The 24,180-nt window shown below is 61.9% G+C and overlaps 1 protein-coding gene across 2 annotated transcripts in view; it reads right to left on the reverse strand.

Moving 5' to 3' along the window:
• Positions 1–24,180, reverse strand: part of DCTN1 (dynactin subunit 1) — an 84,612-nt gene that overhangs the window by 843 nt on the left and 59,589 nt on the right. For both annotated transcript variants that reach the window (XM_082315419.1, XM_082315420.1), the window contains 22 exons: positions 23,696–23,884; positions 19,717–19,914; positions 16,925–17,129; positions 14,777–14,855; positions 13,295–13,454; positions 12,202–12,306; positions 11,666–11,857; positions 10,836–10,952; positions 10,068–10,220; positions 9,362–9,522; positions 8,167–8,335; positions 7,865–7,933; positions 7,293–7,355; positions 7,045–7,194; positions 6,587–6,748; positions 6,023–6,154; positions 5,639–5,767; positions 5,105–5,247; positions 4,796–4,962; positions 2,420–2,553; positions 872–1,061; positions 372–448 (listed from right to left, as the gene is read on the reverse strand). In XM_082315419.1, the coding sequence (XP_082171545.1) occupies positions 372–448; positions 872–1,061; positions 2,420–2,553; positions 4,796–4,962; positions 5,105–5,247; positions 5,639–5,767; positions 6,023–6,154; positions 6,587–6,748; positions 7,045–7,194; positions 7,293–7,355; positions 7,865–7,933; positions 8,167–8,335; positions 9,362–9,522; positions 10,068–10,220; positions 10,836–10,952; positions 11,666–11,857; positions 12,202–12,306; positions 13,295–13,454; positions 14,777–14,855; positions 16,925–17,129; positions 19,717–19,914; positions 23,696–23,884 (3,144 nt within the window). The remainder of the gene's footprint in view (positions 1–371; positions 449–871; positions 1,062–2,419; positions 2,554–4,795; positions 4,963–5,104; positions 5,248–5,638; positions 5,768–6,022; positions 6,155–6,586; positions 6,749–7,044; positions 7,195–7,292; positions 7,356–7,864; positions 7,934–8,166; positions 8,336–9,361; positions 9,523–10,067; positions 10,221–10,835; positions 10,953–11,665; positions 11,858–12,201; positions 12,307–13,294; positions 13,455–14,776; positions 14,856–16,924; positions 17,130–19,716; positions 19,915–23,695; positions 23,885–24,180) is intronic.

Genomic DNA, 24,180 nt, shown 5'->3' on the forward strand with positions numbered 1-24,180 from the left:
CGGAGCCCCTCGCCACCCCATGGAGCCCCTCGTGGCCCACAGAGCCCCTCGCTTGCCCACCCCACAGAGCCCCTCTCACTGCCCTGCGTCCCTGAGGCCAAGGAGAGGCCTCAAGCCCGGCGTGGCTTCGGAAGGGGAAGGGGCAGCGCCTCGCCTCGCTCTGCCGCAGCCAGAGGTGCCGTGGGACGCACCGAGCGGCCGGCAGCACCGAGCGGCCGGCAGCACCGGCTACGGTGCCTGCATTGAGGAGGTCCCGTTCATTTCCCCCACCGGCCAGGGTGCCGCCGGGACACCCGCCCTCCCACGCCGGCACCTCGCCCAGCAGCCGCGGGCACGCCGCCGGCAGCCGGCGCGGAAGGAGCTTGCCTTACCCTCAGGGTGTCGATGCTGTTTTTGAGGGACCACAGGCGGGCCGTCTGCTCCAGCAGCCGCGCTGACGAGCTCCTCGCTGCGGAAGACGGCGGGTGAGAAACGCGGGCGCCCGCGGGGCGGCCCCAGCACGGAGGAGGCTGCGCGGGTGCAACGGCAGCACCGGCGCTTGCCCGGCGCTCTTCACCCCAAACGCCGCCAGCGCGGAGCAGCGGGGCTCGCCTCGCCCAGGGAAGCCCGGTCAGCGCGAGCAACCCGGGGTGACTCCACCGGAGCGGATCCCCCGCAGGCAGAGCTGACCGGGTCGGCTGGAGCTCTGCCCCGGAGCAAACCCTGCTCCGGGCGCCAGCTGGACGGGAAGGAGGTGCCGGTCCCTCCCCGGGGCAGAGGGACGACGTGGCGGTTGCCCGCAGACCATGGGCCGAGCTCCTCCCGGCTCAGCTGCCCGCGGCCGCCCTGCTCCCCAGATGCTTCGGCCCAGGAACGTTTGCGCAGGACCTACCCGACTTGGTCTGCTTCATGTCCACAACCTTGGCGTTGGTGCTCATCTGATAGAGGGTTTCCAGGAGCTGGCTGGTCTTGCGATAGAGCGTCTGCGTGGCCAGACCTTCTCCCTGCTTGCTCTTGGGGAGGGAGACCTTGGCTACCTGCAGAGGCGCCAGGCTGGCCAGCTCCATCTTCATCTGGGCGCCCTGCGACCGACGGGGAGAAGGTCGTTAGGGGCAGGGCGTTTGCTCGGGAGGAGCTGAGCAGAGAAAACGCGGTGTAAAGGCAGCAAAAAGGAGAGCCCGAAGGAAAACCAGAAAGGCATAAAACTATAGCCAAAACCACCCGGGCGGCCTTCCAAGGGCGGGAGCGCGGGTGCCCGCGGCCAGCAGCGATGGCCCAAGCGCACCGGACACCGGAGGGAAGCCCTGGACGCGCAGCTGAGCGCGGCTCAGGCCCGGGGAGGGGGAACCAGGCCGGCACCCCCGGCCTTACAGAACCGACGCTCAACGGTGGCCACGTACGTGACTCGTTAGATTTAAGAGCTATCATTAACAGCTTCGCAGTTGTGCATAATAATCTGCGTAATTATGTCTGTGAATTAATATTAGTGGAATATTATTCAGATAATTACATTATTTGCTGCTTTGCCAATTTCCTCATAGTGCGTTCATTAATCAATAAATGCCTTAATCAGCCGGCGTCAGCGGCATCTGGAGTCCCCGGTCTGAAGGGGGGACTGAGGCCGGGCAGCAACGCCACCGGCACCCCGGCTCTGCCGGCTGCTCCGGCTCCCAGCCACTGACCCTGCGCTCGGACCAGGGGCCCGGAGCCAAAGCCCCTTCCCCTGGAGCCAAAGCCCCTTCGGCCGGAGCCAAAGCTCATCACTAGCGGAGAGCTCGCTGCGAGCCCCGCAGCAGAGCTGTGCTCCTGACCACCACCAGACGTGGCGGACTAAGCGCCCTTCCTCCGGCGCATCCCACGTGGACCGCATCCCCCGCGGACCTCCCTCCCTGGTCCTCCCTGGCCTCCTGGGGCAGGACTTTGGCCAAGACCATCAGCGGAAGGCGGGCAGCGACCCAGCGCAAGCCCCCAGCCCAGAGCCGGCCGCCGGAGGAGGCGGACGCCCCCGAGCCGTGCCGCAGCGCTGCAGGACGGCCCTTCCCTCAGGCTGCCGCGCTCCCGGGGCAGAGCCCGAGCCTCCCGCCGCGGGAACGGGAACGGTGCAGCCGTGCCCCGGCCGGGCTCCTTGCAGAGCCCCTCTCTGCGAAGCAGAGTCCAACACGCCTCTCGCCGTTCCCGTTTCTTTCCCCGAGGAAACCCACCGCGCGGAGAGCAGAGCTGCTCGGCGGCGTTGGAGGGAGCACACCACCGCCCGCAGCGCCGGCGCAGCCATGGCACTGCGCTCCTGGGCCAAGTCGCAGCGCATCGCCCTCCCTCTTCTCCCGCTCAACCTCCCGACACGCGGCACGCCGGAGCCCCGGTGCCCGGCACACCGGGACCCCCTCAGCGCTGCGGGCGGCCGGGGCCCCGCCGTGGGGCGAGGCAGCTCCCCGCACCTCACCTTGAGCCGGTTGTTCTCGTTCTTGAGGTGCTTGACGGAATGCTGCAGGGCGTCGATTTGCTGGAGAAGAAGGGGCGAGTCCTTCACCTGGACGGGTCCTGAGCCGCCTCCCGTCACCTGGCCGGCACCGACACCTGCGGACAGGCACAAACGGCAGCGGCATCAGCAACTGTCGCCCGCGAGCGTGGGGCAGGGCTCCCGTAGCGGCGCTGGACATGCGGACAGGCTCAGCAAGGGGAGGAGCGCCTGCAGCGTCGGGGGAAGCAGCCTCTGTGCGCCCCGGCACCGACGGAGCCATCGCGAACGCGCGGCACCTCCCGTCCTGCTCCCGCGGAGAGGGGCAAGACGCCAGCTGGCCAGGGCAGCACCTCACCCCCGGCACCGGGCATTCCCGGTGCCCGCTCCCCCAGGACGCGGGGCTGTGCCGAGCTCCGGGCACTCCGGGGACCCGTCTCTCTGCTGCGGGAGCCACACCACTCTGCACCCATAGCGGTTTCAGGCTCATCGCTCCCTCCTGGACTGCCGCTGCCGTCCAGGAGCTCCCCAGCCACGAGCTCCCCTGCGCCACAGGCTGCCGGGCGTCTGAGCCAAGCGCTGCCCTCGAGCAGGACCTGCGTCCTTCCCCCTGCTCCCAAACCAAGCCTTCTCCCAGGGCCATGCGTGGGTGCCTTGGGACGCTAGTCCCCCCCGGCATGCACTTCTGGGGGCCGGAGGAGGTGGGGAGCGCCGGCATGCTGGGGTGCAGTACTGTACCTCTCTGCTGTTCCTCTGCAGTACAAGGAGAGGAGCCAGAGGAAAGACAAGAAGAAGCAGAATTAAAGCCGAGGATCGAGGCGGAGAGGAGCCGTGGCCAGAGGAGCTCTGGTCACCCGCGGCTCTGTCCTGTGCCGACCCCCGTCCCGACTCGGGGAGCAGCGACCGTCCCAGCAGCCCCGCCGGCGCAGCGGGATCCCGTGTGCCGCTGCTGCAGGATCCGGCCGGGAGCCGGCGAGTCCCGGCCACGTGCGCGGCTGTGAGCAACCCAAGCAGGACACGCACGCCCACGGCACAGCGCACCCACGGCACGGCTCCTCCAGGGCCGGCCCACAGCAGCCGCCCCTTGCTGCGGGTCTGAAGGCACGGTGGCCCGTGCTGACCTGCTCCAAGATGCTCCTTCCGAGCCTCCCCGTGCAGGGGCGGAGGAGCAGCTCCCGCAGCCTGCCCCGCTGCACGCTACGCCCCGAGAGCTGGGCTCCCCTCAGCCTGCGCTCCCTGCTCTGAAAGGCAGCGCTCGTGAGCAGGCTGGAGCTGGCGCGGTGCTCACGGCGCTGCATACGCTGTTCGGCACCGAGAACACACTGTCAGCACCCCTGAGAGCCAGAGCTCGTGGCCACGGTGACTCGGGGAGAGGCTGCAGCTCCAGAAGGGCCAGAAGCCGCTGCATCCCGGAGCCAGGCTGCATCCAGGTGTTACCCAACCCCGATCAGGCCAAAAGGATCAGGAACCTGATCCAAAAGGATCAGCCCAAGCTCCTGACAAAGACACCAGCGCACTCCCATCATCCCACACCCCTGCGTCGCCACCGTACCTGCCATCAGGCATTTCTTGTAGGACGCATCCTCCAGAGTCACCAGAAAGGTGCTAACACCCCTGCTAGCCAGCATGAGGACCTGCAACCCCAGCAAGCACCCATCCCTTGCCGCTGGGCTTCAGGGGAGCCCAGGAGGCACGGAGAAATCGGATCTCTCATTCTCCGAGTCAGCCAGGTCAGAGCGGCAGAGCCCTGGAGAGGCACGGCGGCGGAGGCAGGCACTGCCCGCAGCAGCGAGGACACGGTGGCAGGCAGGCAGGGGCTGCTGCGTCTGCGCGGGAGCATCCCGGCGGAAGGACGGGCCCACGGGCTGGGCCGGGCAGTACCGGCACCGGCCTGCCCACGCAGCCGGAGCGGGCTGCCCCGCCACCAAGGGCCCCCCAGCCCCAGCCAGTGGCAGGGATGCCCCAGGGTGGCTCCTCAGGGGTGCCACCGCCGCCCTGCCCGCCCGAGCACGGAGCTGCTGGACACCGCTGGGGAGCTGCAGGCTCTCCACACGCCCCAGTCACCACTGCAGCCCGAACGCCTCCTGTCCTCTCCCCTGCCAGCCGCGCCAGGCGCTCTGGCTCGCTGCGGGAGGGCCGGGCAGGCAGAGCAGCGGGCCGTCGGAGCACCATTCCCCAGCGCCGCTCGCTCCCGACGGCAGCCCGAGCTCCTGCACTGCCTCCCGGGACACTGCAGGGCATTCCCCTGCACGGCTCCCGGACTCTGTGTCGGGAAGACGTCCCAGGCTCCCTTTCCAGCCTGCAAATACCCTACACCAGCTGCAGAAGCGTTCGAGCGCTCTGGGGACGCTGGGTACGCACCTCCGGCAATGCCAGAGACGATGGAGGCAACTCCAGAGGCAGGGGCGCCGCGCAGGCCCTCGATGGTTCGCTTTGACTGGTTGTTCAAGCGCTGCTTCAGCTCCACCTTCTCTGACTCCAGCTGGTCGATATCTGCCTGAAGAGCATCCATGGTCTCCTCGAACTCCCTGGGAAGAGCACACGGAGTCACGGGTGCAGCCGGAGACGCTCCTCCGATGGAAAGAGGCAAGCAGCCCAGGACCCGAGCGCTGGGCCGGCTGCCCAGTCCTCAGCAGAGACCCTCCAGCAGCGGCCCCATCTCACACTTACTTCTCCTTCTTTTTGAGCAGCGTCTGGGTCTCATCCAACTTCGTCTGTATCTTTTCCACACGGTCATCTGCATCCTTAGACGCGCTGTCCAGCTTCTTCTCCAGGAGGCTGAGCCGCACGTTTGCTTCGCTGAGCTCCTCACCCTGGAGAGGCAGGACAGAAATCAGAGCGCTCCTGGGCCCCGGGGATGGTGGGCACTAAGAAAAGCTCCTCGCGGTGCCTGGCAGGAGCCTGCCCAGAAATCACAACCCCTACCCGCGCCGCGCCTGTGCTTGGCACCCAGACCCACGCACCCATCACCCGCACTCGCCACCCCAGAAGGCGGCGGGGAAGGCCAGGACGGTGCGGCAGGGAGGCACCAGGCAGACAGCACCTCCCCGACAACGGCAACGGGATTTCCAGGCGATCTGCCTGGGCCTTGGGACAGCCCCACAGGCAACAAGGCACCTGGAGCACCACCGTGACCACGACGGCAGCGCTTCAGCTCTTCACTGACGCGCCAGGAAGGCAGAGCTCGGCGGAGGAACAGCTAACCTTGATCTTGAGGGATTTTTTCAGCTCTTTGATGACTGTCTCCCTGTCCTCCAGCTTGAGCCCCAGCCCCTCAGCATCGGTGATCTCTGCCCGCAGAGCCGCTGCCCGTAGGTCAGCAGGTGGGGTGGGCTGCAACGGAGACCAAATACAAAACGGGTATTTTACAAAGAATTCCGGTGATTGCAGATGGGGCCGCAGGGCAAGAGGGGGACCGTTCCCGGCCTCCCTGAACCCTGCAGGCAAGTGCTGCACCTCCCCAGCCCTCTGCCCCACATCACATCCCAAAGACTCCTGCCAGGGGAGGCAGCAGCAGGACTGGGGAGGCTACAGAGCAACTCAGATGCTCCGGCTCTGCCTGAGGCCCCCGCCGCAGCCCAAGCCCACCTTGGTCTGTGGCCTATCCGCGTCGTATTCTCCCTCCTGCATAGCCGTGGCCATCTTGTTCATGGTGGCGATGAGGATGCTGCAAGACTGACGCAGACACTCGTAGGGGTTGATGCCCTGGGTGCCGTAGATCTGCAAAGGACAGGAAGAAAGTGGCAGGCGCCCCCGGGCTGGGCTCACAGCCACCGTTACAGCCCCCTCCCGACCCCCCAAACGTGCCCCAGGCCCCGAGAGGCCGCCGTCCCTTTGGTGCGGCTGCGGAGCAAGGCCGGCCGCGGGGAAGGACAGCACAGAGCAGGGGACCACAAAGCCCTCCGCGTTTTGGCATTCCCTGGCCACTCCCCGCTCATTGCAGGGCGGTCGGACTAGGCGACCTTTAAAGGTCCGTCCCACCCAAACCATCCTGGTGTTCTGTGGTATTCCCAGGAGGCCATTCCCAGCCTCCACAAGGCTCTCCCATCCAGAGCTGCTCACGGGCAGGTCTGTGGCGCCGGAGTGAGACGGGTCCCGGCTTTACCCCGCCGCAGCAGGGAACGAGGGGCAGTCGAGAAGGGGGTTTCCTACCTGCTCGCTCGCTTTGAAGGCCAGATCCTCCAGCTTCACTGCCAGCAGCCCCTCGTTCTCCGCCAGAGGAGCAATCATCTGCGCCCCAGCAGCGGCCACCTCCTGCAGCACGGCCACCACCCACGTCAGGTGCTTGCGGCAGTCCAGCAGCGTGTCCGACACCTGAAAGTCGGGCAGGAACGGGATGGTTGGGAAAGGCAGAGGCAAGCGGGCTGCTTTCCAGCTCAGTCCCAGGCACTGGGGAAGCTCCTGGCTGCCCAACACTTGCCTCACCCCAGCCTGACAGCTAGTGAGACTTTAAGTTGCTTCTGAAGCATCACTAGGAAGATGGGAAGCACCAGGAAAGACAAAGAAACTGAAGGCTGGAGAAAAGTAGGTGAGGAAGCCCACGTCTCCATCCCCACTAGAACCACAAAGCCCAGAGACGCTACCTCCCACCTCAGCTCGCACCGGCTCACCTGCTGCCCGAAGCCCAGCGCCGCAGGGATACCCGGCGCGTCCGTCCCAGGCATGCGGCGCCTGATCTTCTTGCAGAACTGGCGAATGTCACTGCACGAGGTCTCCAGGTCCTTGAGCAGGATGGCAAGGTCGGACGCCTCCTGCCCAGCCTAGGGTGCGGAGAAAGGACCTCAGAAAAACTGCCAGAGGGACCACCGGCGAGGGGAAGCCAGCGCAACCCCGCAGAGCCACCCCGAGCACGTCCTACCTGGAGGAAGGATCGCAGCCGGCACACCTCCACCCCCATGCAGTCCAAGGCACTCTGGGTGAACTGCAGAGCACAAACACGGTACCGTCAGCTCGGGGCAAAGCAGAGACCAGGCAAGACGGCTGCACTAGCACAAACCGGGGCTTTGGTCTCGGGCATTTCGGGACGGACCCTCTGTACACCCCCCTGCCACGACTGCAGGGTTTACAGGAGCAGGAAAACAAGTTGCGGCATTCAGTTAATTTTTGTTTTACTCCATGGGGCACAGGACACCGGTACTTGCCCTAGAAGCTCAGGGCAGTACAACACTCCCTCTCAGACATTAGGTTCTCTGCGCTCTCCTTGCTGCTCTTCTCTTCCCACCCAGACATCTGCAGGGCAAAGGGCCCCACATCCCCACCTGGGAGCCCTCATCACCCCTGTGCCGCCACAGGCAGCGGGAGCTGGGGAAGAGTAGCTGCAGCGGGGAGAGGAGGCACTTCGGCTCACAAAATGATCTCGGGGGGAGCAGAAAGAGCAAAGGCAGAACACACGCAGCAAGGAAAGAGCCAGGCTATTTTTCCCCACTTCACCTTGATGTGGTCGGCCAGCTGCATCGTGCAGTCTTCAGCCTGGTCAGCCAGGTGGATGCTGTACAGGTGCTAGGTGGAGAGAGATCGGCAGAGATCAGCACCCCGCAAATGTTTCCACACACGCGAGCAAACAAACCAAACGAGGAAATACATAACAAAAAACCCCAAACATTGAAGGTTTGGCCTAATTTTTAATTGGAAGTGAAAACTCTCGCAGTGACCCCCACCAGATCCCCGCCCTGCAGGTCAGAAACGCCCCGAGCCTGGCCAAGAGCCCGTTGCCCCCGGCTCCGCAGACCCACCTGGTAGTACTTGATGGCTTTGGTCAGCGGCTCCACGTTGACCGTCTCGTCCAGCTGGTCCTTGTGCAGCAGCTCGATCAGGAAGTCCAGCGAGCGCTCGTGGACGCTCATCTCGGGGTACAGCATCCCCACCTTCTTGTACACCTCCACGCTGCATTTGTTCAGGGCCCTGGTAAGGGAACACAGACACAGGCGGCTTGGCTGGGACAGGCACGTGCTCCAGACAGCATCGGGACAGGGCTTTGCTTCTGGGTGCCAAATCTCCGACCACTGGAACCCCCCAGGACCACCGGCCGGACCCCCAGGAGCACCGTAGCTAGAGAGCGGTTAACGAAGGTCAAAACATCTGTAGAAAACCAGAGCGTGAAACAGGCTGCCTGCGAGCTACAGGAAAGGGGAGCCTCAGGACAGAAACACACTCAGTTCTCCAGGCCAGAACCCAGGGCTGGAGACGGGAGAAGACTCGCCAGCCAGCACCAGCACCGCGCCAGGCGGTCTGACGAGTTCATCGGCCGCCTGGTGCAGCAGCAAAGGGATCCTTCAGTGCCCCGTTTCAAACTGAGCCACTTTCCTGGGAGCAAAGCTGAGCAAGACTCAAGGCGAGCACCCTGCCCGGCCACAGCCGTTTTGGTGCCCGACGGCATTTCCCAGGCTCCGAGGAAAAGCCAGGCTCCGCGGTGCTGTCAGGGCACTGCCCAGCGACAGGCGCACGCCGATCAAGCGCTCGGGCTGACGCTCCACGAACCTTCCGCACCGGACTGAGCCCCGGGCGCTGGTGGAAGAGGGCAGGGGGCCGCAGGGGAGAGCCTGCTCTTGGGGTCGGAAGCCCAGAGCCAACCCCAGATGCAATCAAGCTCAGCAAGAGGCTGTGATGCATCTCCTGGCAGGACAGATGGAAAAAATCAGTGCAGCAAGGCTACTTCTGGCCTGGAGACAGGGTCACAGCTGAAGAATGAGAATTGCATCCCTTCACATGTCAATTCTTGGGAGGAAAACAAGGCAGGCATTACAAGAGAAGTGAATACCCCCATCACAAGGCAATAAATGGGATCCCTCAGCTTTCTGCCAGCCCAGCTGCCAAAATATCCTTAACTCCAGAGGGACCAGGCGCTGCCGCGAGGCTGCGGAGGTCCTCTGCGCTTCCAGAGGATGAAGCGGCTGGGGATCAAGGCTGAGCGAGGGGCTGGGTACTCACTGTTCGTATTTGTGCAGCGTAGCCTGCAGGAGGCTCAGGGAATAGACCAGCCCGGCGGCAAAGCTCAGCTGCTCTCCCGCCGCGCCCCGGAGGCCGGTGCGCTCCGCACAGTTTTCGTTCAGATCAAACTTCTCCTGAGCCTGTTTGCTGATCAGCTCGGCCTGGTGGGGCAGAGGGCAAACCGTCAGAGTCCTCCTACGCTTGCTCTGATCCGTTCCGCTTAGCCACAGACCAGCCGAACACCCCCTCACCCCCGCCCCCAAAAAGCAAGCTCTCCTGGGAAAGATTTCTGCGGAACAGAAGGGGAATACGAGGGACGGCAGAGCGCCAGCCCCCCGCTCCGTGCCGCAAGACGCCGAGGGCTTGGCCCACCAGTGCCACAGCCGAGTGCTCCAACCGCCTGCGGGCAGGGACTCCCGCTTCCTCCTCCTCCCAGACAATTTTGAAAGTTCTCCAACAAGCAAACATTCAAAATCCCAAATTCAGCCGGGACAGAAAGAAAGGATGTGTTTCCCACAGAGCCGCGGCACAGCCACCGACTCCTGGCTGGCCCAGACGGCACAGCGGGTGCGAAGGCGATGCCCCAAGCCCCGACAGCCCAGCTCAGGAGGCAGCCCCAGCTCAAAGCTTCAACGGAAGAACTGACGCAAGCTCTTGCCGAGGCCTAACTCCCCCAGGCAGGCGGGAGCCGAGGCACCCATCCCACCTTGCAGATGAGCCGAGGGATGAGCAGCAGCACCAGGACGCAGTCGTGGTCCCCTCCGTGGCGCAGGAAGCTGTCGGGCATGAAGGAGGTGAGGAGGGAGACGTGCCGGTTGGCCTGCTGCACCTCCATCTGCCGCAGCTCCATCTCGATGGCCTGCAGGAGACACGCCGTCAAGGCAGCCCGCTCGGTCCCCTCCCCAGCCCAGCGCATCCCAGCCCCTTCAGTATTTTCAAAGTCGGAACCTGTTTCCTCCTGGGACACAGCCAGCACCCCGCTCCCGGGCTGCCACAGGAGACGGTTCTCACTAGGACCCACCAGTGCCCTGCGGAGGTGCCCGGGACCGGTCCGGAGCTCCGGTCTAACCCCGGTACAGGGGACACCGCGTGTCTGTGCTCACAAGCTCTCTTTCTTTCCAGCCAGCGCTCACAGTGTGATAAAAACAATGCTTACGTTGTCAGCTCTGAGCACGCTCTTTCACAACAAAACATCCCTTTTTGCACAGTGGCGTTTGAACTTTGATGTTTCTCTTCGGAGAAACGTCCCGGCAGTCGCCTCAGCCCGCTTCCACGGTTGGCACGAGCGCCGCAGCCCAGCCCCGAGAGCCGCGGCCCCGGGTCAGCCCCAGCGCGCGGGGACACCCGCCCCAAGCCCGGCACCCACGCGCCGGTGCCCTGCCTCGGTGCCGCTGCTTCAGGAGCCCCGCGCACGGGAAGGACGGCGCCCCGTTCAGCTCGCACGCCTGGCGCGCAGCTCTCCTGCCGGCCCTACCTTAGCATGGGCTTTTGTCTCGGCAAATTTAATCTTGAAGTCAAACATCTCGGGGGGAGGCTGCTGCTGTTTCTCGGCAGATGCTTCTTGCTGACTCATGAGTTCTCGGTTCACGTCCTGAGCACAGAAAGAAGCTGCGATGAGACACAGAAAGCCAGCGCAGGGGGCGTAAGCCCCCGGCCACTGCAGTACCCCACACCTAACCTCCCCGTGCCCCCGTCCTCGGGCAGGGTGGGGGAGCACCGGGGGCTCGTTGGGCAACACACACAGCGATGGGTGACAGCAAGGAAGAGGAATGCAAGTGCTTTCCAAACGCTCGGCTGACAGCACGCTGTATGGAAGCCAAGGAATCCACACAGACTCATTACCCATCGCCTTTCACTGCCAGCAAAGCCCCGGAGAACCAAGCCCAGTGCTGGAACAACCCCACACTCCTCCGTCTTTTCCAGGAGTCTGTTCCCGAGCCCGAAGGACAAGCAGCACAGCGCAGTAAATGGCTGAAACAGCCATGTGTTCAGAAATATTTACAGTGCTGACTTCAGCAGGGGCTCTGCCAGCAAGTCCCTGCCGGACGCAGGCAGGAGGACAGGCAGGGCCGTGGGAGGTCACGAGAAGCACGTGCAGCCTGGCACGGCCAGAGGTCCCCAGGAAAGCTCCATCAGGAACCCGCTCCCCAGGCATCAGCCATCCGTGTTCAGCCATGCCCACCTCCACTGGCAAGGCTCTTGCCTACACATGCTCGGTCCCTCGGTACCGGGGTGGGCTCCCAGAGGAGCAGGGCTCCAGCGGGAACCGCCCCGCTCTGCGCGGGGGGCACCCAAGGGCCGCACCTGAAGGTGTGCAGTCAGCTCTCTGTATTTTTTGATGGTCTGCTGGTAGTCGGCCACGGTCTCCTGCGCAGCCTCCACGCGCTTCTCTGCCTCGCGGACCCGTGCCGTCGCCATATCCAGCTGCTCCCGTAACTCCAGCTCTGTCTCCCGGGCGTTTTCCTGCAGCTCGTCGTTCATCTCGTTCATGGCTTCCTGGCAAGGAGGGGACAGCATGGGATGCGGTTACGCCACAGCCGGGCAAGCGAGGGCTGCTGGGCATTTTTGGAGCAGGGCAGAGCGGCACCCCGGGGTGTAAGGGGCGCATTCTGCAGAGCAGGAGGGTGCGCCGCTCGGAAGCAGCACTGAGTGCAATGCCTGCAGAGAGGTTCCCCAGTCCCCTCTGGCCCTGCTGCCGGGCAGTTCCCAGTGCCTCGGGCAGCCTCGCTGCCCGGCAGTCGGCCAGACCAGCCCTCTCCCCAGCCCAGCCGCACACCAGGCACGAAGGAAGCACCCAAGCCCTCCAGTACCAGCCCTTACTCCAGAGAAGTCTGTCTTACCAGGTCCCCAACCGTCTCACGCAGCTCCCGGACCTTCTCCTCCAGGTCTAAGTTTCTCTCCGTCAGAGTCTCCACCATCTCTTCAGCACCCAAAGCAGCATCCACCTGCGAGCACACGCCACATCACATCACGCTCCAACCTGGAACTCAACGCAGTTGCAGCAAGCAGCTCAAAAATCCTTTTATACCCCCGTGGGATCGCTCTGCCAAGCTGTGGGACACGGCTGATAAATCTGTCTCCCCATCCTGGGGTGAGGTTTGCCAGACGGTGCATGAGCTCCCTCCTGACAGCAGGGAACAGCATCCCTCGGGGGAGCAAACAACTCAAACCAGAACAGCCAGCAGCCCCAGAAGGAAAGGCAAGTGAAAAGAGAGGCTTGGCTTTGGCTCTTAGAGATGTTACCGGCTCTTTAGCTGCAGCATCAGGGCACAAGGCTGAACAGTTTCAGGTCAGTGCAAATGATGCTGACCTTCAGGCTGAGTCTTCGCAGACTTGTGACAGTGCCTTCTCTGTCCCCCCGAGGGCCAGGCGAGTGGTTATACACTCACAGGATTAATGGAGGAATGCGCGTTTCAGTCTCTCTGCATTAAGAAGCCACATCTCTGCTAACAGCCCACCTTCTACGTGACTCGGGCTAATGCTCAGAGAGCACGAGGCCAGCGTCCCTCCAGAACAGCGGTTCGGAGGAATTGCACGGGCTGCTCTGCGGCGCACGTAGATCCTTACGGGGGGCTTCCCACGGGCTGCCCACACCTGCACCGGCGTCTCAGCTGGGCCAGGAATAAGCCGCAGGGAAGACGTGCTGGCTCAGCACCGAGCAAGCAGCAAACACAGACCAGCCCTGGAAAGCACGACAGACCATCCGTGTCCGACGTTCAAGAGCCACCCTACGGCCAGGCAGAGTCCTGCACAGCTCCACTGCTGGAACAGGGTTTGCTCTTGCACAGGGACCCGGGAGCATCGGCCCCTGCAGCGGTACCACCGAGCGCGGCTCTGCAAAGCGGCTGGCAGAAAGCGCCCTGTGCCAGGAGGCGACCCAAGCTCGCCGACAGCGGCTGCCCAACGCCCCAGACCTCCCCGCCGCGGGCTCACCTGCTCCTTCAGCTCATCAACCGTCTTCTCCGCCTGCTTCACCTCCTCCTGAAGCTTCTCCCTCTGCTGACGCAGGGACTCCAGCTCCGTGTTTTTCTTCTCCATTTGCTTCTGAAGTTTCACGTGCTCCTGCTTCTCTGATGCAGACAAGTCCCGCATCCTTTGACAGAGCAAGCAGAGCCGTCACAAGCCCAGCAGAGACCCAGGTACCAGAGCAAGAGAAGCCATTCTCTTCCCAGACACCACTCGTGGTGGGCACCAGCAGAGTCGAGACCCCCTGCCCACGCTGGCTGCCCATCGGCAGCGCCCGCAGAGCTCCCCTGGAGCCACCGGCAGCCTCTCCCTCCGAGAACAGCTCATTAACAGCGAGGGGGGGGTGATCGGTGCCCGAGACGGCACCTTCCTTTGAGAGAATCACAGCGACAGGGGATGGGGAGAACCAAAGAGGAGAATGTAGACAAACAGACAACAGAGACAGCTGGAAAGAATAGCTGTGAATGGGACAGGCTAACGCCCAGAAAGGAAGAATCCGGTGAGCAAAGAAAAATAAGTCACATTCGCAGCCTTTCACAGCCTAAGAGAGGTCAGCAGCAGAAAAAAGACAAAGCACAGACAAGGGAAGGCGCTTCGTCGCGCACCGAGAACAGGGCTGTGCTTATGTGCCTGCTGAAGCCCCGGCGTGCGCAGCTCTGCTGACGGCCCCGAGGCGGCTCTGCCAGGGAGGGCAAGCGCCGGGAGCTCCTCTCCCTTGGACCTTCTTCACGCCTCCCACCCCAGACAGGCACCGCTTTGCAAGGCAGCTTCTTGTGCTCCCCATCAGTAGGGGATGCGTCCACCTCCTCTGCCCATCCCTGGCCCACAGGAATAACTGTGTTTAAGCACGGGGTGTTGCCTGCACCGAGGGCAAGGCAGCAGCCTGCGCACGCCGAACCACGGCCCCGCGGGAGGAGCGAGGGACAGCGCGCAGTGGTGTGGGCACCGCAGGAGCCCCTCCTGAACCTCTCGGCTAAAGCACAGGAGGCTTCCAGGAAGAAAAGGCCCAAAGCCCTGGCAGATGGGCTTGCCCAGGGACAGGCAGTGACCAGGTCCCAGGGCTGAGCGGGCTCAAGAAACCTCGAGCAGGACCTGCGCAGGAGGCGTCTGGAGAGCTGTCCTGTACAGGCTGCTTGAATAAACCTGCAGCTGTGCTGGAGAAGCAGAGCACCGCGTACACAGAGAAACGAGACACAGGAGCCTCCTGAAGCGGCTCATTTTGTCCCGATCTACAGTGACAAGAGATCCTCCCTTCTCTGTTGCACGCCTCAAGCAGCACCAGAGCTCAGGATCAAGCCCAGACCAGCCGCAGGCGTTGCATCGGCTGCTCTGCAAAAGGAGCACTCGGACCGGTGCTCTGACACAAACTCTTATTAGACCAAGGCAGCACGGGCTCTCGTAGGAAGGAACTTCGTCGGCAGCCTTTGGGGAGCGCAAGTGGTCTCCTACCTTACAAGAGCTTCCTTGAGTCTCGCGTTTTGCTCTTCCAGCTGTTTGACTTGGTAACTGGATGCTGCTCCATCCGAGCCTGCAGCAGAAAGGGAGCATTATTCTGCTTGTGCAGAAATAGCAGCTGCTGAACAGACCCAGTTCTCTAACGCTCAGGGGATTACAAACACCGGTGAGAGGGCAGCTGAGCCATACCAAGGGGAAACACATCAGCTCCTCTCCTGCCGCTGAGCAAAACCGAAGCCTTGTGCTTCACATCAGCGCTCGTAGGCTGAGAGATTCCCCCGATGCCACCAAAGCCAGTCAGCGCCGGTGAAGAGCCACCGTACCGACCCGCAGAGCGCACCCGAGCAGCCGCTGGGCTACGGCAGTGACGCACCGCTGGACAGCACGGGTGCTCTCAGCTCTCAACGCTCCCGGCCCTCACAACTCAGTGAAAGCCACCTCAAATCAAAGACCTTCCTCATCTCGGTCATTTCCACATCTCCCTGCAGACTGCTCCTGTCCTCCCAACGTTTTTCCTGGTCCCTCGACATGTCCACCTTTCCGTCCCATCCCTCCGCCTGCCTGCTGGATTGTCCTGGTTCCAGCCGGGACTGAGTTCGTTTTCTCCCTAGGAGCTGGCACAGTGCTGTGGGCTGGATTTAGGATGAGAAGAACATGGTAACACACTGACGTTTTGGTTGTGGCTGAGCAGTGCTTACACTAAATCAGGGCCTTTCCAGCTTCCCCTGCTCTGCCCGGTGCACAAGGAGCTGGGAGGGGGCACAGCCAGGGGGGCTGACCCCGACTGGCCCAAGGGCTATTCCATACCCCATGGCGTCACGCCCAGTATAGAAACTGGGGGAGCTGGCCGGGGGGCGGCGATCGCTGCTCGGGGACGGGCTGGGCATCGGTCGGTGGGTGATGAGCAATTGCATTGTGCATCACTTGTTTTGTACATTCTTTTATTATTATTATTGTCATTGTCATTGTTGTTATTATTATTATTTTCTCTGCTGCTGCTGTCCTATTAAACTGTCCTTATCTCAGCCCCCGGGTTTTACTTTTCCCCCCCGATTCTCTCCCCATCCCACCGGGGGTGGGGAGGGCCAGCGAGCGGCTGGGCGGTGCTTGGCTGCCGACTGGGGTTAAACCACGACACTGATCATCTGCTGCTTCTACAGGTCTCATTTTTTTCAGGTGAATTCCAATACTCCAAGTGTTTAATGGCTGCCTCCTTTCCTGCTGTGTGTAATTTTTAAAGCTCACCTTGAATACCAAGAGCTAAAAGGCCCCAGGGGAACCAAAGCAAGGTTTTTGCGCTGGTTTGGAAGCTGGGCTCAGCGCGAAGCTGGGAGGGTGGATCAGTAAGCAACAAAGCAGTTGTGTTTCTCCCACATAAAGCCTGTCCCAGTCAAACACCTCTTGGGGTGGGATCCACCGGCCCAGGGAAAACGATGAGCGTTAAAACTGAGCCTGAGCTCCTCTAAGCCCAGGACAGGAACACTTGTCCCAGGCTCAAAAGTGCAGCAGCTCCATCTCTGCCTTCTCAGTGAGGCCGGGACCCACAGACAAAGCTGAGCTGCTGCCCGTGCTGAGGTGCTGCCTGCTGCTGAGCTGCTGCCCACTGCTGCCTGCTGCTGAGCTGCTGCCCGCTGCTGAGCTGCTGCCCGTGCTGAGGTGCTGCCTGCTGCTGAGCTGCTGCCCACTGCTGCCCATGCTGAGCTGCTGCCCGCTGCTGAGCTGCTGCCCACTGCTGCCTGCTGCTGAGCTGCTGCCTGCTGCTGAGCTGCTGCCCGCTGCTGCCCGTGCTGAGCTGCTGCCCGCTGCTGCCCGTGCTGAGCTGCTGCCTGCTGCTGAGCTGCTGCCCACTGCTGCCTGTGCTGAGCTGCTGCCTGCTGCTGAGCTGCTGCCCGCTGCTGAGCTGCTGCTGAGCTGCCCACATGCAATGGTCAGACGTGTCCCTGCCAAGCGGGCCTGGGGATGCAGCAGAAAGCCCCAGCGGCTGCTGGGGGAACTCACGGAGGCAAAGCCTTGGCCCCACCGCAGCCGGCAGCGAGGAGCCACCCCTGCTCCGAAGCGGTCAAGCGTTCTGCTCCCCAGCGAGGAGCTCCCCTGTGCAGTGGGACCCAGGCTGAGACCACCCAAAAGCTGCCCCCTTCCCACCTTTCTCTTCGATTTCGTGCTTCAGGATCTCCAGGTCCATGGTGAGATATTCCACCTTCTCTTTCAGGGAGTCCACCTCCTGCTGCAGGGACTCTGCTCGCTCTTCTGCCATCTCCTTGTCCAGGGTTGCCATTTCAATGGCATCAGCGGTGTCTGCCATCTCCTCCATGTAGCGCTCCTTGGCTTCCAGGGCGTCTTTGGCTTCCTGCAGTCAAGCACACACGGGTGAGAAGGCCCTGGAAGCCCAAGGCCAGCGATGGAGACCCCTCTCCCGAACGACGAGCCTGGGACAATTACGTCTCTCATGGCTCTCGGAGGAGGATCAGGTCCAATTAAGAGCAGCTTATCCGGGCTGAGGGGGGGAGGCCCGCGGGGTGCCCATCTCCACTCCCCTTCACCCCTTCTCCCATCCACAACAGAGCCCAGCAGAAAAACGATCTGCAGGCAAGGAGAGACAGGTATGAAGACAGAAAAGACGTAAGCTGGCACTGGAGCAGACAATCAAATAAATCACTGGGGGAACAAACCAAGAATCCACCCAGGAAAACCAGGGTAGCGGGAGGCAACAGCTCCTCCGGCAGCACGGCCGGAGCCCTGCCGTCTGCTGGGAGCAGCAGGCACGGGTGCCCGGAGCAGGTAACCCGCCCCTGGGGAGAAGGGAAAGAGGGAAAGCGGCAACCTGCAGCGGACATTTCAGATGCCAGCCGAAGGCAGGGCTCAGCGGGAGCAGAGCCGCCGCAGGAGAAATGCTCTCCGTAACGAGTGACACCGAGATTCATTAGCTCCAAAGCCCCGTGGCTTTCGCTGGCAGTGACTCAGACCAACCAGCCCTGCAGGGCAGGAGCTCAAAATGCATTAGTTTAGCTAAAGAGAGGCGAGTTTTAACAAATTTGAGTCTACATTAGAAAGTCAGGATCAGGAACCCGCCGGGAAGCCACTGGAGAGAGGAACCCACTGCAGAGCAGGCCGGGAAAGACAAGGCATGGCGTAGGGGACGGGAGCACCCACTGGCACCCGGTCACCAGCGCAGGGCGGACTCGAGGGGCCGAGGCGGGCTGGGACCCTGCAGATGGTCTGCCCCAACCCCTGGGCCAGCAGGGCCGGCCGAGCCGCTGCCCAGGACCCTCTCACAGGGGTGGAGGCTCCCAACGCCTCTCAGCGACCTGCTCCAGCGTTTGGGCACCTCACAGGAAAAAGGTCGCTTCTTACGTTTAAACCGAACGTCCCGTATTTCGGTTTGTGCCCCTTCCTTCTTTAATTCTCTGTGGGCACCACGAAGAAGAGTCTGGCTCCCCTCGGGTATTTGTACGCACCGATGAGACCCCTCACCCCCTGCCTTCCCAGGCACCCGTCACGTCGTGCTTAGCTCGGACGAGGCTCCGGAGGACTCGGTCATCTAATCACCATTTAAGAACAGCTCCCGAGATGCTCCAGCTTGCTTCAGCCCAGTTCCCAAATAGCCTCAATGCTGATTATCAACTCAGTACAACAAAGCAAAAGCTCATATTTATGCTGTATTTAAAACAAAACCACATTGGGACGTAACTGCTTTCAGCCACGACTACTGTATGGGAACATGCTGCTCGCTTCCCCAGTGATTGCTCCAGCCCATCGTGGAAGCAAGCAAGAGGAAGGACACGCTGCTGCTTCACAAACGCTGGAGAGTCAAAGACAAGCGCAGGGCAAAAAAACTTGCACCCCGCAGACGTGGCAGTTTTAAAAAACGTTCAAGACATCCAGGCATTGGGACAGCGGGAAAGCTGCGGCTGCCCGGTCAGCTGCGGGAGAGACGAGCGGATCCCGCGCACCACCAGCGAGCCTCTTCTACGGGGCTGGCTCTCCCGGCTGCATCGGACACCTCAACACACAGCAACGCTCTTAAAGCTGCTGGATCCACCGATTTTTGAAGTCCGCTGCCAGATCCCCAGGAGCTTTACTTAAGCCTTTGAAGGTGGGACTGGCGGTTTATCGGCGGGTTTGGAATTTGAATGGTGCCCATCCCACAGCGCTGGCGACCTGCAACAGCGGATCAAACCGGAGAAACGCGGCTGCTGCCACACTCAGGCACCCATCCTGCAAGCTGCGTGACTTGCTCCTCAACTATCGCGCTCTTCATCCCCATCTATCAACTGAAACCACCTCTGGCGTCAGCTTATCTTACCCTGCACACGACAAAGTCGCACAGATAGAGGGACGGACTCACAGACAGATCGGACATCCCTGCCCCAAAGGCCAGGCTGTCTGACAGACGGGGCAGGCAGGCAGCAAGGAGCAAAGCAAATCCTAGGATGCACAAAATCCCTGGTACCTTGGCGGGACTGTGCCAAGTCCATCCAAGGCTCCGTCTGCTCCGATATCCAGCGTGGTTAGAGAATGACGCTGCGGCTGCAGCTCCAGGACAAGCTGCGTGTGCTACCGCCCTGACGGACCGGACCCAGGCTCGCATGCTGCACGAAACCTGCAGCGTACGGACTGTATCCGCAGCGTACGGACTGCATCTGCAGCACACAGACTGCATCCGCAGCGTACGGACTGTGCCTGGGATTTGCCCTGGCACCTCAATACCTAAGTCAATATTTACGCTGGAGAGAACAGCGATATGCGAGGTCAGAGGCCATCGTAGGGCCTGGCATGCATTCAGAAGACAGGAGTCAGGACAGACACAGCTTAACACTAGCTGGTATTTCAGAAAAAAACCCCCACACATTTTCAGAAATTGAATTAGCCCCGGAAACGCGTCTCCCTGTGCCAGCCGCAGGACCGGAGCTGCCCGGCTCCCCGGGGATGCTCACCTTTTTGGCCTCCTTTAAACGCTTCTGGAGATCAGCCTGTTGTTCTTGCATTTTGCTCTTCCATTCCTGCACCTGCTCCAGCTGGATCTTGTACTTCTCGAGCTCTTTAAGCTTCGCTTTGTCTTCATTGCGCTTTATCTTCAGAGTCTCCAACTTCTCCTCCAGGTCCCTGACTTGAGAACGCAAATTTTCCTCCTCCTACAACATCAAACAAGAATTACCAAGAGGAGCAGCGATGTCCTTTGGAGAGAGCTCCAGGTACATTAATGTCACCCGCACAGAACCCGACCCATCAGCTCGCGGGCATTTTGGCTTCGTTACTGGGGCAGTTTTAGAGGAACACATCGCTCTGCACTTGCAGCTGCAGGCTCCGTCTGTCATTTTAATCTATTGATTTTTACTACACATACAATGTGTGATAAATGTTCCTTGACATGCTGACAAAAACCTTTTGGCTGGGAAAAGGTCCTGAGCACCTCGCTTTTGACTTCACCGGGATCTATGGATGCCTAAATCCCTTAAAAACAAAATAACACCACGCCACAGCCCCCGGATTCACCCTCGGCAGCTCTCCTCCTGCCCCTGGGGCCAGAGCAGAGCGATGCCGTGCAAGAATCGCGTTTGAGTGACCAGAGCCAGATCTGGCAGAAAGGTTCCACCAAAACAAGGCGCGCGGTGGCACAGACTCACAGCGGCCAGTGCTTTGAGTTATTAGCGCGTCGTTCAGAAGCGTGCTGGCACACAGACGTAGGGTGCACCTCACACCGCGCATTCGTGCCGCCACATCACCGCGCGCCGGGGGAGCTGCTCCCCTTCGTCCTCCCCCAGCAGCCACCCTACGGAGCACGTCTGTACGGGGTGGGGGTCCCCCCGCGCTCCCCACCCGGGGGTCCGTGGGCGTTGGGACCCACGGCATCAGACCCGGGGCAGCTCCATGAGGGCGAGCCAGGTACAAGCCTAAAACCCGGGAATCCTCCTGCCTCGGCAGAGCAAGCCCTGAAACGGTCTCTGTGCGCCCCAGATCAGCTCTTGGGCGGCCCAAGACCTTCCCCGAGGCTTTTCCAGCCCGCTACCCGCACAGGGGCGGGCGCCTCGGGCCGTCCCTGCAGCGCCGCAGGCTGCCCAGCACCCCTCTGGATTCACCCCCTTCTCTAAGTGCATGCGGGCCGCCTCAGCTGGGCTTCATCGCGAAACCAGCCGTACCTGCAGTAACAGCTACAGCTTGAGGAGGACGCTAACACCGGCGCGCGATGGTCCAGGAGCGGCTGCGCAGTGCCACAGCACTGCAGCTGCGTCCTGCAGCCTCACCTGGAGACCAAAGCCAGCGGTGCTGCAGTGAAAGCTGGTGCCTGGGAAAGGGACACAGGCTTGGGATTTCCAACAAGGCGCAAACGCAGCCCCCGCGGGGGTCACATCCCCCCGGCTGTAGCGCTTCCCCAGCACGAGCCTCACACGCCAAGGGGGAAGGCACACCCGACTCGCCTTAAAACGCAGGCGAGGCTGGCAGCGTGCTTCTAGACGGCTGTGCTCTACCCGGAGAAGTGCCCGCGCAGGAGGGGACACGCCGCTCAAGCAGCACGACGTTACAGAGGCATTGCAAAGCTGTTACTGCAGAGCGAGTTAGGTCGAGGCAAAACCCTCGGCTCCCCGTCAGGGAGGTGACAGGGCGATTTCCACATGCACACTCATCAAACCAGAGCCGCGGGGCAGCAGTCACCTGGCCTTCGTGGAGACGCTGAGACGCTGCCGAGCTGTGCTGGAGACAGAGAATACCTTCCGTTACACTGGCCTGTCTCCAACACAAATCATACATCTGAAGTACGCCGGTGTTTTACAGACTGGGAGAATAACTGAGGGTGGGAGAGGTGAGCGGAGGTCTCTGCTCCACCTCCCTGCTCAAAGCTGCCCTGAGTAGATCCGGGGCCTCCTCCGGCCACGCTCCGGCTGTCGCCAAGGGCAAGGTCGTAGAACCACAGAACGGTTTGGGTTGAAGGGACCTCCAAAGGCCATCCAGTCCATGCCCCCTGCCACGAGCAGGGCCATCTTCACCCAGATCAGGCTGGTCAGAGCCCCCTCCAACCTGGCCTTGAACGTTTCCAGGGACAGGGCATCTACCACCGCTCTGGGCAACCCGTGCCAGTGTCTCACCACCCTCATCCTAAAAAATTTCTTCCTTAGATCTAGTCTGTATCTCCCCTCTTTTAGTTTAAAACCATCACCCCTTGTCCTATCGCAACAGGCTCCGCAGCCCCCCTAGACCCATCCCGGTGCGTGACCACCCTCACCGCGAGAGCTCTCCCCTCGCCCGCCGCAACGTCTCGGGCTGCCACTCGCGCCCGTCGCCCCGTTCCCCGTCGCTGCGCACCTTTGAGGAAAGCCCGGCGTCCGTGCCGTTTAAAGAAAACCCCAGGTCCGCCCAAAGTCCCACCTCTTTTCAGTTCTGTACAGAAGCGTCAGTGCCCTGCAACAGACCCCAGGCTCCCCCGGTACCTGGACTTTACAGTCCCATTCCCCCGCCTGCAGCCGCCTGCCCGCGCCGCTGCCGCGAGAGCCCTTGCCAAGAGCAGGGCAGCTGCCCGAAGCCAGGGCAACTGAGTCCTTGGGGGGCATAGCCCAGCCAGCCCCCCCGAGACGGCCCTGTGCTCTTCACCAGCGCCCGCTCGATCCCACAGCAGCGGCCACGTAATCCCCCGGTGAGCTCCCACCAGGGAAAACTGATCCTGTATTTGCCGGTTCTTTTTTGGCCAGATCAGCCGCCACGGCCAGAGAAGCGCTGATGCCAGCGCTGATGCCAGCGCAGCGGTCCCCGGGCAAACGGCTGCGAGCAAGGGCAGGAGAAGGGGACACAACCCCCCCTCTCCTGGCAGGAGCACGGGGTTAAAGCAGCCTCACGACCAAAGCTTAAAAATCACGAAGCTGGGTGACATTAAGGAACAGATTTTGAAAAAAATCCTACGTGATGTCAAGCAGCGTAGATTTCTCCACACGGATTTCTCCTCTGCTGCTTTCTCAACCCTGGACATACAGATGCCACCAATACCACCACGCAAACGGGTTTTGCAGCCATTAGATAAACCCGTTGCCAGAGTCCTCGTGGGCAACCCGGGGAGCGGGGACATCCCTCCTTCCCACCAGGCGGTGGCTTTTCCAGCCTTTCCCTCAGGCACAACCTCAGAGCGAGCTCTTTGTCCTCTCATGCTATTAATTCTTTGCCCTCATGCCCTAAATCTTTCACAAGCTCTAATTGTAACTAATTAATACAAAACAGGACGGAAGTAATGAAAACTATTTTAAAGATCAAAAATGGAATAACTATGCTGATATAATTATTAGAAACACCCAAGTTTGGGAGAGAGCGGACCTCTCTAAGTGTATTTGGCACCTGAAGGCAGGAGCGTTCCCAAAGCGCATCCGCTGCTGGCCCCTCCGCCCCAGTTCACCCAGCGCCAGTGGCTGGAGGGGCCAGCGCTCAGGCCCTCTGCATTTCAGGCGGTCGAGCTCTCCCCTCACCGGCTGGTTCAAGCTCTGACTCAGAGCCTCGACCCCCGAACGTTCGCCTGCCAAACTGCTCCGATGCCACGTGGATCCCACGGGGACCCGGGAAGGGCGAACGTGCATCGGGAGCCACGTTAAGCACGGCATTCTTCTCTTCGGAAGTCTCTTTCCAGCTTTGGTGTGTCGGCCTCTGCATTTGTGCTTGGCCGACTCCTCGCCAAGCTGCGCGCCCTCCTCTGTCCCTCGGCTGCCTGGCTGCTCTGCTCCTCCCGCGGACCACGGTGCCTAAACCCGGCACAGCTTTACGGCCGGTCACACGAGCCCTGCGCAGCGACCGCCGCCGGCGCCGGCAGAGGACCTCTTGCTCCCCTTTTCCTCATCCCCCCCCTACCAGTACCGGTGGTGGGGTTCCCCTCCTCCTCCCCTTAGCAGCTGCCACCCTCCGCTCCGGCAGAGCCCACAGCTTACCTTGGCCACAGCTTACCTTTGTGGGCGAGGGAACCGGAGGTGCCACCGGCGAGGTCAGGGAGGGCGTTGGGATAACCGGGGCCACCAGCGGTGTCTGAGCAGGCGTGCTGGGCTCGCTGCTGCTCATCTCCCCGCCGGAGGCAGAGGCTGAGCCCGAGGGCCCAGCCGTGCCGCTGGATGCTGCAGAATTGGGGGTCCGGGTGGGCTGCAAAACAACACGGCCAAGGGAGAGAGTCAGATGAGCACGTTTCAAGGGAGACAACGCTTCCACGACCGGTCCATCTCCCTGCGCTCTTCGACACCACTTCAGCCACTGCGCTTTCCTTTCACCAGGGTGCTTCTGCAGGCCAACCGCTGTCTCCCAGACTCGCACTTCCAGCACAGATGAAACCCAGAGTGACATTTCAGAGGTGCTTTAGGCGCTCGCACACAGTCGGTACTTACCCGCTGGCACAGGGACAGAGGGGAGCTGGGACTGACCACAGCCCAGCCCCGACAGAG

The sequence above is a fragment of the Platalea leucorodia genome (assembly GCF_965183815.1).
Source record: "Platalea leucorodia genome assembly, chromosome: 6".
Taxonomy (NCBI): domain Eukaryota; kingdom Metazoa; phylum Chordata; class Aves; order Pelecaniformes; family Threskiornithidae; genus Platalea; species Platalea leucorodia.